Source organism: Leptinotarsa decemlineata, unplaced genomic scaffold (genome assembly GCF_025532065.1).
Source record: "Leptinotarsa decemlineata unplaced genomic scaffold, Ldec_3_MD MMD2_tig00000008_RagTag_RagTag, whole genome shotgun sequence".
Lineage (NCBI taxonomy): Eukaryota > Metazoa > Arthropoda > Insecta > Coleoptera > Chrysomelidae > Leptinotarsa > Leptinotarsa decemlineata.
The window spans coordinates 14,027,009-14,045,028 of NW_027412537.1; the positions used below are offsets into that span (position 1 = coordinate 14,027,009).

At 34.6% G+C, this 18,020-nt stretch overlaps 1 protein-coding gene across 2 annotated transcripts; it reads right to left on the minus strand.

Moving 5' to 3' along the window:
* Window positions 1-1,414: 1,414 nt before the first annotated feature.
* On the minus strand, window positions 1,415-17,956 carry Pus7 (Pseudouridine synthase 7). Of its 2 annotated transcripts, XM_023164220.2 has the most exons (8): window positions 17,535-17,683; window positions 17,129-17,467; window positions 15,475-15,956; window positions 15,203-15,415; window positions 12,520-12,715; window positions 9,962-10,154; window positions 8,181-8,332; window positions 1,415-1,886 (listed from the first exon to the last, which is right to left on the minus strand). In XM_023164220.2, exons 2-8 carry the CDS (start codon window positions 17,379-17,381, stop codon window positions 1,495-1,497), a joined length of 1,881 nt encoding a protein of 626 aa, XP_023019988.2. In that variant the 5' UTR covers window positions 17,382-17,467; window positions 17,535-17,683; the 3' UTR covers window positions 1,415-1,494. The 2 variants fall into 2 exon arrangements, with proteins under 2 accessions (XP_023019988.2, XP_023019987.2); XM_023164219.2 differs by having other exon boundaries at window positions 17,129-17,956.
* Between the last annotated feature and the right edge of the window lie 64 nt (window positions 17,957-18,020).

The window sequence follows — 18,020 nt, forward strand, 5'->3', positions numbered from 1 at the left end:
GTTATCAGTCGATTGTGGCGGCGTTTCCGTGAAACTGGCAGTCCAGCCGAACAACATCCAGGGCGAGGACGCGCTACAACTCCAGTTCAAGACCGATTTTTGGCCTTAACCGCAAGAAGACAACCGACAATCACAGCACCTGAGTTGGTTAACGTGTTGCAGCAGACGCACCAGGTAACCATTGGTCGTGATACTGTCAGAAATCGACTGCATGAAGCAGATCTCCACAACAGAAGGCCACTTAGATGTCCACCTTTGTCGAGAGGCAATCGCGGTAGAAGATTAGAGTGGTGTCAAGAACATCAAAACTGGGATGCAAATGATTGGGCCACAGTTTTGTTTACAGACGAATCCAGATTTGGATTTCATCCAGATTCTCGTCGAGTAAGACTGTGGAGACGACCTGGAAATAATGAACGTTTGAGACACGTTCAGGAAGTCCACACATATAGAGGTGGTACAGTAATGCTATGGGGCGGAATCATGATCGGCGGCAGAACCGATCTCGTTTTTCCAAATCGCTCCCTCACAGCTCGACAGTACCTCGACACCATTATTCTACCTATCGTCCGTCCGTTTGCTGGTGCTGTTGGTGAAAACTTCCACCTAATGCACGATAATGCTCGTCCACATGTCGCGCGTCTAGTGACTGACTGGCTCACCAACGAAGGAGTTGATGTATTGCCATGTCCAGCACAATCACCGGACCTGAATCCCATCGAGCATGTGTGGGACATGCTTCAACGAAGAATTACTCCGCATATGGGGAACATTCACACAACGTTACAATTGAGAGAGCTTTTAATTGCTGAATGGGCAAATGTACCTCAACAAGACATTGACAATCTCATTTTGTCGATGCACGATAGATGTAGGGCCGTAATAAACCAGCGTGGAGGCCACACTTTGTACTGATTCCAATTTTTTTAGTATTATGATTTTTTTTCGGGGTGCCAAAGAAGAGCCATATTTTTTTTTAGTTTTGCTTATATGCGCACTCAGTATTTTTGACCATTTAATAAATTTTGTTGTAAGTTTCATTCGTTTAATAATCACCCATCAACTTTTTTTCCCTAAAGAGATCTAAAAAAAAATTGCCATTTTTAAAAATATCCCTAGACTTTTCCAATGTGTGTACATACCTATAGGACGAATTGTGATGAATTGAAAAACCATGTTTATTGTTCACTCTACTAATTGTTAAGTCCAAGAAATTAATTGAGTTGTCTGCTTCTATTTCAATAGTGAATTTAATGTATTCATGAATTTTGTTAATATCCCTATGAATGCTATAACTTCTTGGATATTTCTCAACTTGACTCCTTGTGCAACAAATCCCTCAAATAATAGTGATTTTTTTAAATTTCGTTGTAATGCTTTCCAATCTAATACAAACCCTCAATAAAAATGAATATACAACGAGTACACAAATTTATTATATAAAAATTATGTCATATATTCGTTAACTCAACAAAAACAAAACATAAAAACAATTTATATCAGAGATGCCTGCGTCTTGATTCCCTCATCATCATTCTTCGCCTTCTTGCTGGCTTCTTCAACCTCAGTCTCTGCATTAGGCCGCTTCAGCGACGGAGTAATGCTGTTGAAAATACTGTTTTTGAATTCCTCGTACTTCTTGGGATTCGCCAAAAGACTATTCGAAGGAGCAATTTCGCACTCTACGTCTCCTTCGTTACGTTCCCCTTCATTAGTGTCAACACTATCTGCAACGACTTTACTATGCTTCTTTTCTTCATGGTAGTCGTTCATCTGAGAGTGTGCGAAGCTCGAAGTTTCGCATTTCAAGAATTCCCGTAGCACCATCGTTGCATATGAAGAGGAATTTAAACTGAACTCCAACACTAACGCCTTGTACTTCCCACCTTGAAAACGAATAAATATGTAGTTATTGGGAAGATATTAAATTGTGAAATGAAAAACTTCTTATATACATTGAAAACCATTTTTTTTTGGGGGGGGGGGGGGCGGTTTTTTCGGGTATATAACCTTCCATAATCTTCCTTTGGTGGCAGACGTTTCAAAAAAATTTTTTTTTTCCGTTTTTAAAAACTGAATTTCACTTTAAAACTTTCGCCTCAAATTGTGAATAGGTCTACTTCTTTTGACATATTTCAATTATTTACAATTTGAGGCGAAAGTCAGGTTTTTAAAACAGAAAAAATATTTTTTCCGACAACTAAAAAGATTGTGGAAGGTTATATACCCCAAAAAAACAGTAAGAAGAAAAATTCGTCGTAATATTTCCACAATACGCTTGCACTACCTTCACGAAACAGGTAATTGTGATGTCAGGATACTGAAAATGTACTGACTAACTCCTTATTTATAATCTTTAGTTGTAGTAGTAGTAGTAGTAGTAGTAGTAGTAGTAGTAGTAGTAGTAGTAGTAGTAATAATAATAATAGTATTTATTAACCATATTAAATACACTCAGTACAAATGGCAGGTCACAGAATAGGTATACTAACATAAATGAGTAAAATATATATAATTAAGGGGGGACGCCTTTCAGACTAATCAGATTTTTTGTAGTACGCACCCCCTCGGAGGGATGCGTCCGACGACCCTTATTTAGATAGGGAAAGTAGGTCGAGTGGCACCTTGTTTTGAAGATCTTTCGAATACCTTTACAACTTTGCTAAAAAAATTTTTTTGTAACGATTAGTTTTCGAGATAATTTGAAGATTTAAAGGTATTTTTATTGACTTCAACTCTTTTTAAAATAAATCAGATTGTTTTTAAGATACAATTTACGTTCAGAACTTTCAGAACAAAAATAAATTTTTGCTTTTTATGACAACCTGCTAATACGTGTCCATTTGATTTCGTAAAAAAGTAAGAATTATTTGTTTATTACGAGGAGATTTTTTCGGGGGATGGGGTTGGTTACCACCCTTACATTTTAGGTCAATTGAGGGGCACCTCCTTATGAAGGTTGTCTTTTGACGTGGATATTTTTTGCTTCTGATAAAAAAGTGAATCATACTAAAAACTTACCTACACAACGAATATAACCTGCTGATTTCCTTGACTGCTGATGACACAGAAAAGTTTAAAAAACTGTTTTACGGTTAATAAATCCCAATAATTGTTTTTAAAGCACACACATAGGAAATTTAGAGTAAATGTTCAAAATGTGCGCCATTTTGCTCCATGCAATAATAAAGATTTTGTTCGAATTTTCCCCACAAAAAGTAGTCCAGTGGTGTTAAATCTGGTGATCGTGCTGGCCATTCAATTGGACCTCTTCTGCCAATCCATTGTCCTTCAAAATTATTATTCAAAAAATTTCGAACCTGCTGGACATAATGGGGGTGGGTCACTGTCTTGTTGAAAATGGATAAATTCATCTTGTCATCTTGGATCCTGTTCAATTATTTCAACTATACGAGGTTGTATTGCCTCTTCGAAATGTTGTAAATAATAATCACCTGTTAAATTTCCATCAAAGAAAAATGGACCTATAATATGATTGCCTAATATTCCGGCCCAGACATTCAACTTTTGGGGATGTTGGGTATGTATTTCTGCGTATTGTCTTGGGTTTTCATCCGACCAATAACGGCAATTGTGACGGTTCACGCAACCATTTAAATAAAATGAGCTTTCGTCCGAAAAACAGTTATAAAGCAGCTCGGGATTTTGCATTAATCTCTCACTCATGCCCTCACAAAACTCCTGTTTTCGGTCAAAATCATCCTCATTGAGTTCATGAACAAGTTTAATTTTGTGAGGTTGGAATTTGTGGTTTTTAAGGATTCTCCATGCGCTCATATGGCTTACTCCGGCCATTGCTGATAAACCTCTGGTACTTAACCTGGGATTGGCGATGACTTGACCAATCACTATCTGAACATTTTTTTCTTATTTAAAACCGAAACTGTCTCCCTGAATTTTGTGACCAAATCCAGAACGTGATTTCTGCTGGTGTTTACCAGGGTTTTGCTCGTTAAATAAAATTGATGTTCTATTAGCATTTTGGTGGTTGCCAAAAAATAAAGCAATAACTGAAACCCTTTCAGCAGTAGTGTAAGGCATTTTTAAACAAATAACAATACACGACCCGTTTAAACAAAACAATCGAACGATGTACTAATGAAAACTGGAAGAAGAGGAGTGGGTATTGATTTTAAAAAAGAGATTTTATTTAACAAAAAACTAATAAGAAGAACTGCTCAAAATTTTTTTTATTTAGGCATACAAGTTATCGAGTGAACTGTCTAATGTATTATTAACATGGCAATTTTAACTTCAAATTAACTCGAAAACTAATCGTTACAAAAGTTTTCTTTTAACAGAGTTGTAGAGGTATTAGAAAGACCTATATAAGGGTCGTCGGACGCACCCCTCCGAAGGGGTGCGTACTACAAAAAATCTGATTAGTCTGAAAGGTGTCTCCCTTTAATTAGAAATTGACGTGTCCGAGCTTTTTTTAAAAATCTTACTTTTTATATTAAAAAACGGCTCTGTTAAGTTTTCGTTGTTACACACTGTATATTCCTTATCCAATATACCAAATAACATATGAATACAAAGCACCTACATACTAGAGGCTAGTGCATACGTTTTCAAAAATAAATCCAATTTTCAGTCCTCTCTTCTAAATCATAACCACAATACTCGTTCGAAAGATCTAATCATACCAAACGTTCCTAGAACTTTTTTGTATGAAAAAAGCGTAGAGTACAGTGGGTGTAAATTATACAATATGCTTCCAATAGCTCTTAAGAATTCCCCAAATATTTATGTGTTCAAAAGTCAGCTGAAAAAAATGCTACTTCAAAGGACTTGTTACACCATTCTCTGCTCACTGTCTAAATTATTTGAAAAAATAGTCGCAAATAGGATTACGCATTATTTGGCAGAAAATAATATACTGTGCAAAGATCAACATGGATTCAGAAAGAGTAAATCAATTGAAACTGCAACATATCACTTACTGAATTATATCTACAAAGAAGTGGATTCGAATAATTTTGTAATGTCTTTATTTTTTGATCTAACAAAAGCGTTTGACACAGTGTCTCCTGAATTTCTAGTTGCAAAACTGACCCAACTTAGGTTCCCGAATAACTTGTTACAATGGATTGAATCTTACCTCAAAGGGCGTACCATGACTGTAAAATGTGAAAATGTTAGATCAAGGTGCAACGACGTTAAGCTTGGAGTGCCACAGGGGTCAGTGCTTGGACCATTGCTTTTTTTGTTGTATGCAAATGATTTGTCAGAATATCTGAAAGATTGCCACCTTACCATGTTTGCGGATGATACCACTATCACAGTTACAGGGGGAAATATTGATGTACTGCTTAGTAAGGTAAAATGCATAATCGATAGTTTTAGCTCCTGGTGTCAGCGAAACAGATTAATATTAAACTCCACAAAAACTGTAATAGTAAATTTCTATAATAGGAAAAATAATGTTCCAGATGACCTACAAACTATTGACGAAATAAAGATTAGTAGCGAAATAAAATTTTTAGGAACTTACTTGGATGAAAGCTTATCATGGGATCTGCAAATAAAAGATGTCTGCAACAAATTAAACAAGACATTCTTTGCTTTAAGGCAAATGAAATCATGCATGGACACGGCAGGTCTACTAGAAATCTATTTTGCTATGGCATATTCACATATATCCCTCAATATCATAGCATGGGGTTGCAGTAATGAATTCATCAGAGTATTCGTAGCACAAAAGCGCATTGTTAGACTAATTTTCAGCATTGAACACCGAGACAGCTGTAAACCAGTATTCGTTAGGGAAAAATTATTACCGGCTCCCTCCATATACATTCTTAAATGTATAGGATTTGCTAGATCTAACATCCATGAACTAGAAACAAACGCAACGGTGCACAGTTACAACACACATCATGGTGATGTTTTGCGTATTCCAAGTCATAAGTCAACGAAATATAAAAAGTCCCCTTTGTATAATGCCATAAATCTGTATAATAAATTACCAGAGCAGATCAAACAAATTACCTCTGATAAAGTGTTTCATGGTAGAGTAAAGCAATTGCTGCTGCAAAAATGTTACTATAGTTGTGATGAATTCCTGGAAGATGATTTCTGTTGAGCAATGATTTTACTAATTTTTTTTTCCTCTTACTATTATTTAGTGTTATCTTCGACGCCTGTTCCATATTTTTACTAAGGAATTTATATACGTGTCTTGTCTATATATGTGTATGTATGTGTGTATGTTTATATATGTGGGTGTGTGTATGTGTGTATATATGCATATATGTATATACACATATATGATAAATGAAATACCTACCTATTTTATTCGTATCACACTGTTATTATGTTCTATATATATATATTAATTTTAAGTTATTGACATACCATATGTACATACTGTACCTCAGTGGCAAATAAATAAATAAAAAAAAATAAAAATAAAAAATTCAAGAATTCGCCAATCAATTAACCTGAGATCTTGAGCTTTAACACATCTGGTTAAAGTGTTTACTTTCAATACTTGAGAAATACTTGAGAAATTGTGTGTTGATTATATTTTATTGGCTTTTTTATAGTCTATAACTAGTTACACTTATATTTATATGTTACTTTTATTACTTATGGATGTTTATCACTGTTATTGTGTTATTTATATTATTTTGACTGACTTATAATGTGGTTACATATTATTTGGACTGACTTTTAAAATATGGTTACATGTAGTTATTTACATTGATATGTTTCTACATTTACTTTTATAATTGACATTTTCTTTGTTTATTGTGCATTGATTTCTGTCAACTGTACTTTTCAATCAACCACCAGAGAGCGGTGGTAGTACGATGTCGGTATTTATTGTCGTTACCAACAAAATTTTGTAGCAGTCGCTGACATTCAGCCGGCCAAATCATATCAATTCTGTTGGTAACCACATTAAATACCGACATCGTGAGGCCACCCCCTCTGGTGGTCAGGTTAGGTACTATAAACGTCAGGATACACTAAAATCGTACATGAGCTTCTATGGGCTTTGTATTCTTTGCTTCAAACCAACAAACACCCAAACATTTGAAACTCTACACTTTCAAAAAGAGAGCACGAAACATTGAGTTATTGTGAATGTCTTTGGTATTTCACAATTCACAATTTCGCAATAATTTTATTGCCAATAATTTAACTAACAGTAAATATTTCGATAATAGGTTGTACAATATATATCTGAAATGATCATCATATGGCAAAATGTTATCCAGTTGGAAACCTGAATATTTTAAATTTCAGTGTTTACAGTTGAATCAATTCATCGCTGGACCTGACTGTCTTAAAGAATAGCCTGAGTCAACAAGGGCAAAGACATCTCCTCTTACAAAGACGCCATCTATGGGATTGACAGAGAACTCAATCCTCGAATATCAAAGATAAACGAGACTCTCACCCGCCATTGTCCTCAAAGAACAAGTCTGAGGAAACAAAGTCAATGACGTCTCCTCTTACGAAGACGCCATCTATGGGATTGACACTGAACGCAATTCTCAGATATCAAAGATAAACAGCAGTTGCAAAGCTTCAACATCTACCTCCGATGAGATTCATTCTGTGTCTTTCACGGCAGCTTTGCTTTGCAACTGACCGCTTTGGGAAGCCTCGTATATCTTTGATAGTCGAGGAGTGGGTTCTCTGTTATCACATAGATGGCGTTACCGTAAGGTAAGGTTTTACATTTTTCCTTCATGTTTGTATGAGCACGGGTATCACCCTTGACTTCTTGATACTTCATATATTATTTTGATAGTTTGTAACTGTTCACTGATGAATTTCAAAGAATCATTATACCATTTAATTCTGAACCAATTTTTTTTGGCAACTTTTTTTTCAAGTGGGAACGAATCTTTGATCAAATTTTGAAGAGTAATGATAAAAAATTGCAATAGTGTCAGTCCAGAGACTCGATAAGAACCATTTTTTTACGAGCATTTTTCTTTGAAACTTTCAACACCAGTTGAGGTAGACAAAGAACCATAAGATTCAGAAACACTGTACAGATAGAAAATTTTTTGCAGCACATTTTTATTATTTGCTGATGACCTGAAGTTGGTTTGATTTCAATATTTCGACTTTCAAAGTGCATTTTCCTTATCAAACAAATCAACTGTGATTGATTCCTAAAATTTGCAGATTGTACTCACCCTCAATGCTGACAGGTTCTGGTTTTCCTTGCAGTTCTTGGAAATCTGACCTGATCAAGTCTTCAGTAGGGTCATCGTATTTCATTATTTTCCATGATAAGTCTTTCGCTCTTCCCAAGATTTTCCTGTAGTCGCCTGACAGATTGTACGATCTGTAACCACAGAAGTTAGTGATACCACTATATTCTGTTCAAGAGATTTTTGAACCGAGAAGAAAAACGTTCGTTTCAAATATCATCATCAGTTTTTCATCAACTCCTTCATAGAAAAGGCAACGAATCAGTATAATCAACACAAATACTATAAATAGGTGTGAAAAAAGAGTATTACAAGTTAAATATAGAGTTAAAACAGGTCTAGGATTTTCTTATTCATGGGGACGTTCCTGATTATATTTAACTAGAAGCTTTATACAGTCCAGACATAAATTGCCCCCTCCCCCGGGCAGTTGTTGGACAAAATTTATATAAAGTTAACTTTGGTGCTTTTTTTCAATAAAAAAGGGATTTTGTTGTGCCTCGTTTGATACGTATTTCAATTATCTATTCAAGTAATCAACAGTTTCGTTCTCCATTTTTAAAATCTACAAACTAACAAAAGTATTCAAAACTCACTCTAGTTTATCCCAATAAATCCTCAAAATGTTTACCATTCACTCCCTTACAATAATGAAGTTTGTTAACAAATTTATTTCTTACATTATGAAATGTCCCTAGTAAATTGTAATGCAAGCACTTTTTTTTCGATATTCGAGTTCTGAACTACAGATGTCACGTTCCTCCTCAAAAACATCTAGAGGTGTCACGTCAGGTGATCTAGTGGGCTCTTCTAAGGGACCACTTTTGCTTGTAAAACGGTTTCGATAATTGATAAACCCAAATTAGTTCTCAACTGATGTTAAGTTTCAGCAAGATGAAGCACCTCTTTATTACGACAGGCTGGTTTGAAAGTGGTTAGATCACCATTATCCAAACCAGTGGAAAGGCAAATGTCTCATAAAATTATCCGATAGATCCCCTTATATGAAGCCCTCATATTTGTTTGTTGGGATTCGTGATATCTGAAGTATGAGTTACACAACCACAGTTCTATTCCAGAGCCATGTTTAGAATAAGAGGTGTTCCTAATGAATTTCCTTCGAAACATTCCATAATGTCTAAAATGTAAACAAACTTCATTATTGTCAGGCAGTGAATGGTGAACATTTCAAACATTTATTGAAATAAATTGGGGTTAGTTTTGAATACATTTTTTAAAAATCATGATACCTTGAAACAAATAGAAAACTGATACTTACTCAGGAAAGGCTGATCCGATTTCCAAAAATAGAAAACGGTTAGATGGAGAATTGAAATATCTATCAAATGAATTATTTATTTATTCAACGGGTAACCCCCAATTTTTGTACAATATATTAACCTTAGAAAGTTAACTATTCTAGTATCTACATATCTAATTGCTTACCGAAAACCACTGAAAATTATAGCTTTTTACGTCAATTGATATCATGTCCCATTCAAATGTTAAATCACAGTACGTCCATACTGTGATTTTATTGACTTTTCTTAAAAATTCTCCAAAGACTCAATGAAAGTTCAAAACTGATTTAAAATTATATAATATGTGTACGAAAAGTATGGAAAGCACAGAACCGTTATTGATTTTGTACCAAAAAGTTTTTTTCAGCTTTTTTATAACACATAGTTAAATTTTTGTAGGTTAAGCCATTTACTAAACTTATACCCACTAATGGTTCATTCAAACTTGAATAAATACCTCACCTGACTTTTTGTTTTGTCATCTCCAAAGTCAGTTCATGTTCCTCCAAGGCTTCTTTATAATACTGCTTCAAGTTCTCAGGGTACACTACATCATAGCCGGGCAAGGGTAGAACCACGTCATAAACTGTGTAATTTGAAATGTCAGTTGCCGTTAAAACTTTAACCTCCGTTTTACACTTGACGCCTTCATTAGCTACAAAATATATTTAGTTGAGTCAAAAAAAATCATTATAATAATAATGATATTAATAATATTTATTTCCATTACATTAAAAAAAAGGTACAATAAAAGAAGACATTCAATGGTAAATAAATACATACTACCCAACAAGGCAAGCCTTGGTAGTGGGTGTAAAACTTTACAAAAGTAATAGCTATAGCTATACATTTAATTAGCCTAATAGGAGATCTAGTCAAAGTAGACAAAATACCAAAAGGCGGACCTTGACTACAGTGAAATTGTCTACGTAGATCCAGAATCTCGAAATCATATCAGGAAAATTAAAAGAAAATATGAGATTGAAATATGAATTATAAAGTGTTTAAAGTATGAAAATATTGTTTTAAAAATAAAATTCAAAATAAAATATAAAATTAAGGATAATGTTGTATATATAAAATATCATGGAAAGAGTATCAGTAATAAATAGTGCTTTTGATATAAAATTCAAATATGAAGTCTAAAGTATATAAAATATAGAAAAAATAGTGTTTTATATATAAAATGTAAAAATAGTGTTGCAAATATAAAATTAAAAGTAAGGTATATATATATAAAATATCATGGAAAAAGTTTTGAATGAAGAGAGAATAATGTTATATATTAAATATAAAGAAAAAAAAGAATTATTTTTATTTTATACATAAATATTATACAAATATATCAGTTATTAAACAGAATTACAGAAAAAGTGAAATATATAAGACCCTATATAATGGAATATATTGGGTAAAACATAGCAGTAGTAGATGATGAAGATATTAATAGAGAGAAGAATGATGAACAACTCAATCGGAATAGTATTGTGCAGGTAGATATTGAGATAAGGAGCGTTTGAAGAGTTGAAGGGTGTTACTTTGTTTAATTTCATTAGGAAGCTTGTTATAGTCCAAGAGTCCTCTGTGAAAAATGGAATTCATTGTTCTTGCAAGGTTAGTTCGTGTGACAACCAAGTCATCTCTTCCTCTTGTATCGTATTTGTGTATCTGATGTAATAAACTCATTGAAGTAATGTGGTGCTTTTCCAGTGATTATTTTGAATATGAATATCATAGAAAAATATTGTAATATATCTTTTACTGTCATCCAATTCAGAATATTAATCATTTATAATATAGGAGTATATTTATGGCATTTTAATAACAAGAGCATTCCTCTGTTTTGTAATTTTTGTAGAGTAGAGATAGAATTACCTTCTAGTAATGATATCAAAGTAGCACAGTATGATTACCTACCACACTTTGATAAGTGTGGTAGGATTATTGTTTTATAAACAGTCAAATTAGATTGGAATGTTTATTGTCCTTTGGTATGTTAAAAAAATAAGGTGAATTTTAATTTTTCTCAAAAAATATTTATTTATTCATCAATTTCAATACACTTGCACATCTAAAGAAATGAACTTTGAATGTTCAAGCCCATCTCGGATATACCTACACAGTAGGTTGAATGAACAGACACCTATCAGAAAACAACTACTCCACTGGCTAATACCACGAACGGCGTTGGATTATATCCGACAGGCGTCAGTGCAGGAATCTTCACAAAAAATTTCCTGCATGTGCAATTGGCAATACAACTGAAAGAGTCGACCCCCAATTTTGGAACCGGCACACTTGCAGACCGGTTTCGAGCTCCTTAGCCACTCGTCAGTGCAAGATGGTGACCATCATTGACCTAAAGTCAATGATATTCCATAATTGAAAATTGAACTTCTTTCAGAGTATTTCATTCCTCGTTTAAAGTTGGAGTGAACATCAAAAATGTCACTCCATCTAGTGGACGAGGTACTCACCAACTGCATATCCGAAATTTGCCCGATTCCTCTGAATAAGAAAGAAAAACTTTCTTATTAGTCAATGGGCTATGCTTGAAGACAGGCAGTAAACAAATAGAGAGAGAGAGAAGAGAGAGAAAGTACTTTATTGTTCATGAATAACATCATGGTTACAAAGTTAAAATATAAAATATACATCTAAAGAAATGAACTGTAAATGTTCAAGCCCGTTTCGGAGACACCTACACAGTAGGTTGAATGGACTTACGCCTATAAGAAAACAACTACTCCACTGGCTAATACCACGAACGACGTTGGATTATATCCGGATATATCAGCAGAAAATTGACTTTCATGCAAAACACTTCTAACTTTCTTGTCTCTCACCAACAAACTAAACGTGCCAAATAGCTGAAACTGTAAACATATATTCGAGAAGGGTGTATCACCATAAAAAAAAAACCCTAATCAAATGTATGTAGCACGCGAAATTTTAAAGTTCACCTTTTTTTAAACATCCGACGTATTTCATATGACATTAAACGTATCTATCTCTCTCACCTTCAACTTCTGAGTCCTCATCTTTAGCAGCTGCCAACACAGATTCTCCTGAACTTTCTTCTTGCAGGTCCGTCACAAACACCAAATCTCCTTCTACAGGTTTCATCCCGTACAACTTCAGTCTCATAGACACCATCTTGTTCCAAATGAAACTTTGGAATGAGTGAAGATAAAGAAGTCTCATCGATCTGGGTATCTGGAAAGGAGAGATTTGAAAAGAGAAAATTTGAAGATGGGATGTTGATGTAAACATTGAAAAAAGCATTCATCGGTGTCAAAAACAAGTTGTAGTACCAAACCTTTCGTCTGCTACTATGGCAGATGATTCATTCAGTCATTGCTGAGACTAAAGTAGCAGACAGAACGTTTGATACTGAAGTTCCTTTCAACAACAGTTTAACAGCCCAGATTCTGTTCTTTCTGTACATAATTCTTGCTAGATCTAAGATTTTGAGGAGGAAAAACATAAAGCAGCTGCTGTGGGCGACTAGAATAATGTTTATTTGTATAAGTCAATAAATATTACAAACGAAATAACACATACAAGAGAACAAATGAACAGAAATATCAAAGAGGCAGTTCAGACTGCTTGTACGTGATATGATATAGTAACATATTCGAGTAAGCATATTGAATGAAGCATTTGCCTGTGTAACAATTTATCAGAATGAAAAATAATCGAGTGTGGGGTACCTCAAGACTCAGTAATGGGCCTTCTCTTATTTACAACATATCTAAATAACCTCTTTACATAAATATATGAATCTGTATGGTTGCATTGCTTTTGCAGATGGCACAACCATTATAAATTCTCGCAACTTTGCCACAAAGCGAAAAATAGATATAAAAAAGTCCAAGAGAGAGCAGATATTTGGTTAAGGAATAATAATTTGATGTTTGGGAAAGAAAGTTTTTGACTTTCTACTACTCCATCTTGATACAAAAAAAAGGATGAGGAAATCTTCCAAAGAAAGGAAGGAAGTAATCAATTTGAAAATAAGTAACTCTATACATGGATGTGTAGATCATGCAAAGAAGTAACTTTCAGACACAAACTGAAAGAAAGTCCTCTTGAAACAGCGACTTTCATATTAACATTGAATTATAAAAGAAAAAACTCTTTCGAAACAAATACTTCTATATGAACACTGAATTATACAGAAGATACTTTTCTCTACTCAGTTTGTATTTCAAACATTCGTTGTTGAATAAAAATCAGATATCATTCACATGAGTTCTACTTTGAATGAATGGTAACAAATTGCACTTACATAGAACACTGTCATCCTCACAGGTATACACCGATGTTTCGCCTTAGGACACTTGCCCCAAGGCTCTTCAGTACCAAATTGGATAACATTATAGAAAATACACACACTTCATTCATGAATTACGATTTTTTAATGTCACTCCTAAAAATATAACCCCTTCAATTCAAAAAAGATTCCTCTTTGCTAAGATTAAATCAGATAGGTGAATAAATGTCATTACTATGTCATCGATGATATAAGCAGATCAAGCTTATTCCATGACATCAAAAAATCGTAATTCATGAATGAAGTGTGTGTATTTTCTATAATGTTATCCAATTTGGTACTGAAGAGCCTTGGGGCAAGTGTCTTAAGACGAAACATCGATGTATACCAGTGAGGATGACAGTGTTCTATGTAAGTGCAATTTGTTATCATTCAGTTAAAGTAGAACTCAAGTGAATCATATCTGATTTTTATTCAACAACGAATGTTTGAAATACAAACTGAGTAGAGAAAAGTATCTTCTGTATAATTCAGTGTTCATATAGAAGTATTTGTTTCAAAAGAATTTTTTTGCTTTCGTATAATTCAATGTTTATATGAAAGTAGCTGTTTCAGGAGGACTTTCTTTCAGTTTGTGTCTGAAAGTTACTTCTTTGCATGATCTACACATCCATGTATAGAGTTACTTCCCTCATCCTTTTTTTTTGTATCAAGATGGAGTAGTAGAAAGCCAAAAACTTTCTTTCCCAAAAATTAATCACTCCTAAAAATACAACCCCTTCAATTCAAATAATTTGGTGTTGAACTAAGAAAGAAATACAAACAACTGCATTTTCCTAAAGCGCTAATGTATCTGCGACGGAATGTGCCAAGTTGTTTGGTGTTTATCTATATGGAAAATAGACCAGTGTGAAGTTTTTGTAGGCACTTCACCAATAGCAATGAAACAGTAACCAAGTGATTCAAAACACTTCTGGTCATATACGAAAAGCAACAAAAAAACAAATAATTCTTTCCCCTCATGCTACATGGCTCCCAAGTGAAAGAAAGTGAGTCTGCAGATTCTTTTGGCAAATATTTTCAATCAGTCTACAGTAATGACCAGGCGATGGTGATGTTGAAAGTCGTCTCACAATCAATGAAGTAACCGACAGCAATTACTTTGAAGCTTTAAAGGAACTTGAGCCAAAAAAATTTGCAGAAAGTGATAAAATACCACCATATGTTGTTAAAGGATGTAGAACGTGGCTAAAGCAACCTATTCTTTTATATCTATAATCTATCAATAGAATCGAATACGTCTCCAGACTTATGGAAGGAAGCATAATGATTGATTGTTTTGAATTCATTTGTATTCATTGTTCAATTTAAATTCGTGACAGTGCAAGTTATTTTTGCAGAACATTTTATAAATCATATTAACTTACTTTCTCCAAAGCATTTACATAATCATTTTCATTATTTTTCGATAACCCTTCCAGGAGTTTAAACTCTACAGCGGAGGCTTTATTCCTTTCAGCAACCTCATATGCTTTTTTCGCATCTCCAGTTTCGGTATAGATCTTTTTTGCCATGACTATGTCTGCCTGAGGTGATCCAGGGTCATCCGAGGCTTTTGGTTTTAATATCAGTTGGACAGCCTAGAGAAGTAAACAAAGATTATTAAAAACAGATCAAATGCCTACAGAGCTTGACTTACTTCCTTCCATTTTCCCTGCAAAAGTTTTATCCCAACTTGGAAGGTAGGCACCTCTTTATCATTTCCGAATCTCTGAAGACCGAAGTAATTTATAAAACCATTTTCCTTCAATGCGTTCAAAGAATGAGCGATATTTTCATCTGTGGCAGTAACATTCCTCAAAGCAATGTCAAAGACATTTCCTTTCAACTGACCCAGCCGCAGAGGTTCTTTTTTGAACGTGAAATTTCCAAATTTCATTTGTGGATACTTTCTTGTTTTCGCCAGTAACCTCCACGGTTCTACTTTATGGATACTGAACCATTGAGTTGTGATGGCTCTTCGGTCTTTGGTACCTGCATGATCAATTTTAGAGGGGGGCATTTTCATGGCACTGCCGATCTTCATACAAGCCTCCATGGTGTCAAGTTTTTCTTTGTAAACAACGAAATGAACATACTCGTCTACCCCTAGAGGCCACTGCCGCTGTGTATCATGTGGATCTGAAAAATATTAGGATACTTGAAGATTCACATCAACTAACCACAAAAACCACATAGTGTGTGGTTAGGGATCACACGTTAAAAGGTAAGAACTCGTTAGTCCTTAGCTCGCACAAGTTTCTCAACTTCTGAGAGTTGTTGTTGGTACGGGGGTGACAGCTGATTAACGGAAAACAGATTTCAAACTGATTAGTTGGAATTGATTGGGAAATTTTCTCTCTCCCGAAATAAAAGGCATTTCCTCCTCCTTCCAATTCACCTTTTTTGCATGATGACGTTTGGGTTGCAGCCCAAGAAAGAAATCAACAGCATTTGGAGTAAGTTCCGAATTTTAAACCTTTTATGGTCACACTAGTTGTTGCCCGCATAGAATTTGGTTTGCCACATTAAGTTTCGTGACAGACCATTTCAAACAATTAGTTACAATATTTTTTTATCAACCCAAAAGTTCAGGTTTCCAACTTCAAAACTGACGAAATTCAATGCAATCTTCAAACCTTTACTTTTCCCACTTGGGGAGTGGAAATTCCTGATTCCCTTTCTTGATGCTTATTTACGCTATACAAAGAACCTACCTGCATATTTCAAGATATTAAGTTCATTAGTTTTGGCTGTACGTTAATATAAGTGTCAGTCAATCAACAGCTAGTATTGTATAAGTGGGTACCTATATATAACATAAATGTAAATTACAATTTAAATTACCAAACAGCAGTAGGTAGTTCAGATGAATCATAGTAAGTATTTTCCAAGAGATGTTTTTTCAGTTTCCTTTTGAAATTAGCGAGGGTTGCATTTTACATTGATTGGGACAGTGAGATGTACAATGATATGTATCAATCAATAAATGAGTAAGGTGACTCTCCGATACTAAGCGCACTCGATCAAGCCATAATACTCACCAAATAACGAGAAACTAACGAAAACTTACCTCTCCCCATCCCCCAATGAACACAAGAGATTCCTGCACAGAAACCTTCGAGATAAACAAACTACTTACTGTGTTAGCAATCTATGTCTATGAATCAATATAATTCATTATCAATCACTCAGGCCATTTTGACATACATTGCAAAACCCATAATTACGAGACATGACGAAAAAAATACTTCTCAAATCATGTTTTTGGAGGATTATTAAAAAAGGATAATTGATTAGGTACTATTACTTACTGTCTTTATTATATTTCCTGATCTCGACAAAAGGTTTTCCATCTTTTTGCACAGTGGAAGAGACGACTTTTCTACCGAAATGATTCTTAATGCAACAATGGAGTTCTTTCCTGGTTTCTTTGCTCAAGGCTTCAACATCTAAAAGTACCGGTTCACTATCCGGCGTTTGTGCTACATTTTTAATAGCTTCCCATTTCTCTTGGGGGATGTATTCGTTAGGACTCTGCTGCACCTCTCTGAAGTCAGTCTTCATTATTTTCTGTGAAAACTCTTTTGGGATCGAGATGTCAGTTAGTTTTGCAACTTCGCCTTGTAAGTTGATCTCGTGCACTTGGAAATCTGAAAATCTCGCTTTGATAACACCACTGAAGCCCTCAAGTTCGTTGATGAATTCGGTTATACCCACTTCTGCTTCTAGTAATTGCTCGCAATGTCGGTATATTCTTTTCTGATAACTGGGTCTCTTTTGATAATTGGGTCTCTGATAGTTTGTACCTCGTTTGTTTCTGAATTTTCCTCTTTTCGAAAACATTTTGTTAAGAAAATAATAACTATAATAAATAATAAACTCCTCTAACCTCACTCACACTCTCTCTCTCTCTCTTTCTCTCTAGTCTCTATGGCTCCTTCTGTCCATAGTGAACTGAAGCTTCGTCAGTACGGAGGCAGAGCTGTCTTGCTCGAAACAATGCTGCCACCCTTAGTTTTTTCATTCTCTTCTTTTTTTAACTTTATTTTTACTGCGCTTCCTTCTCTTCCTTCCATTCACAGAGGTGCCAATTACACCTCAAAATACACTTCTAGACAATGTCAAGTTGGCACTTTAATTTTCAATGTTGTTTACATTCGGGAGTAGAGTGATTTTATGTGAAAGTTTTTTTTAATTCGGTCC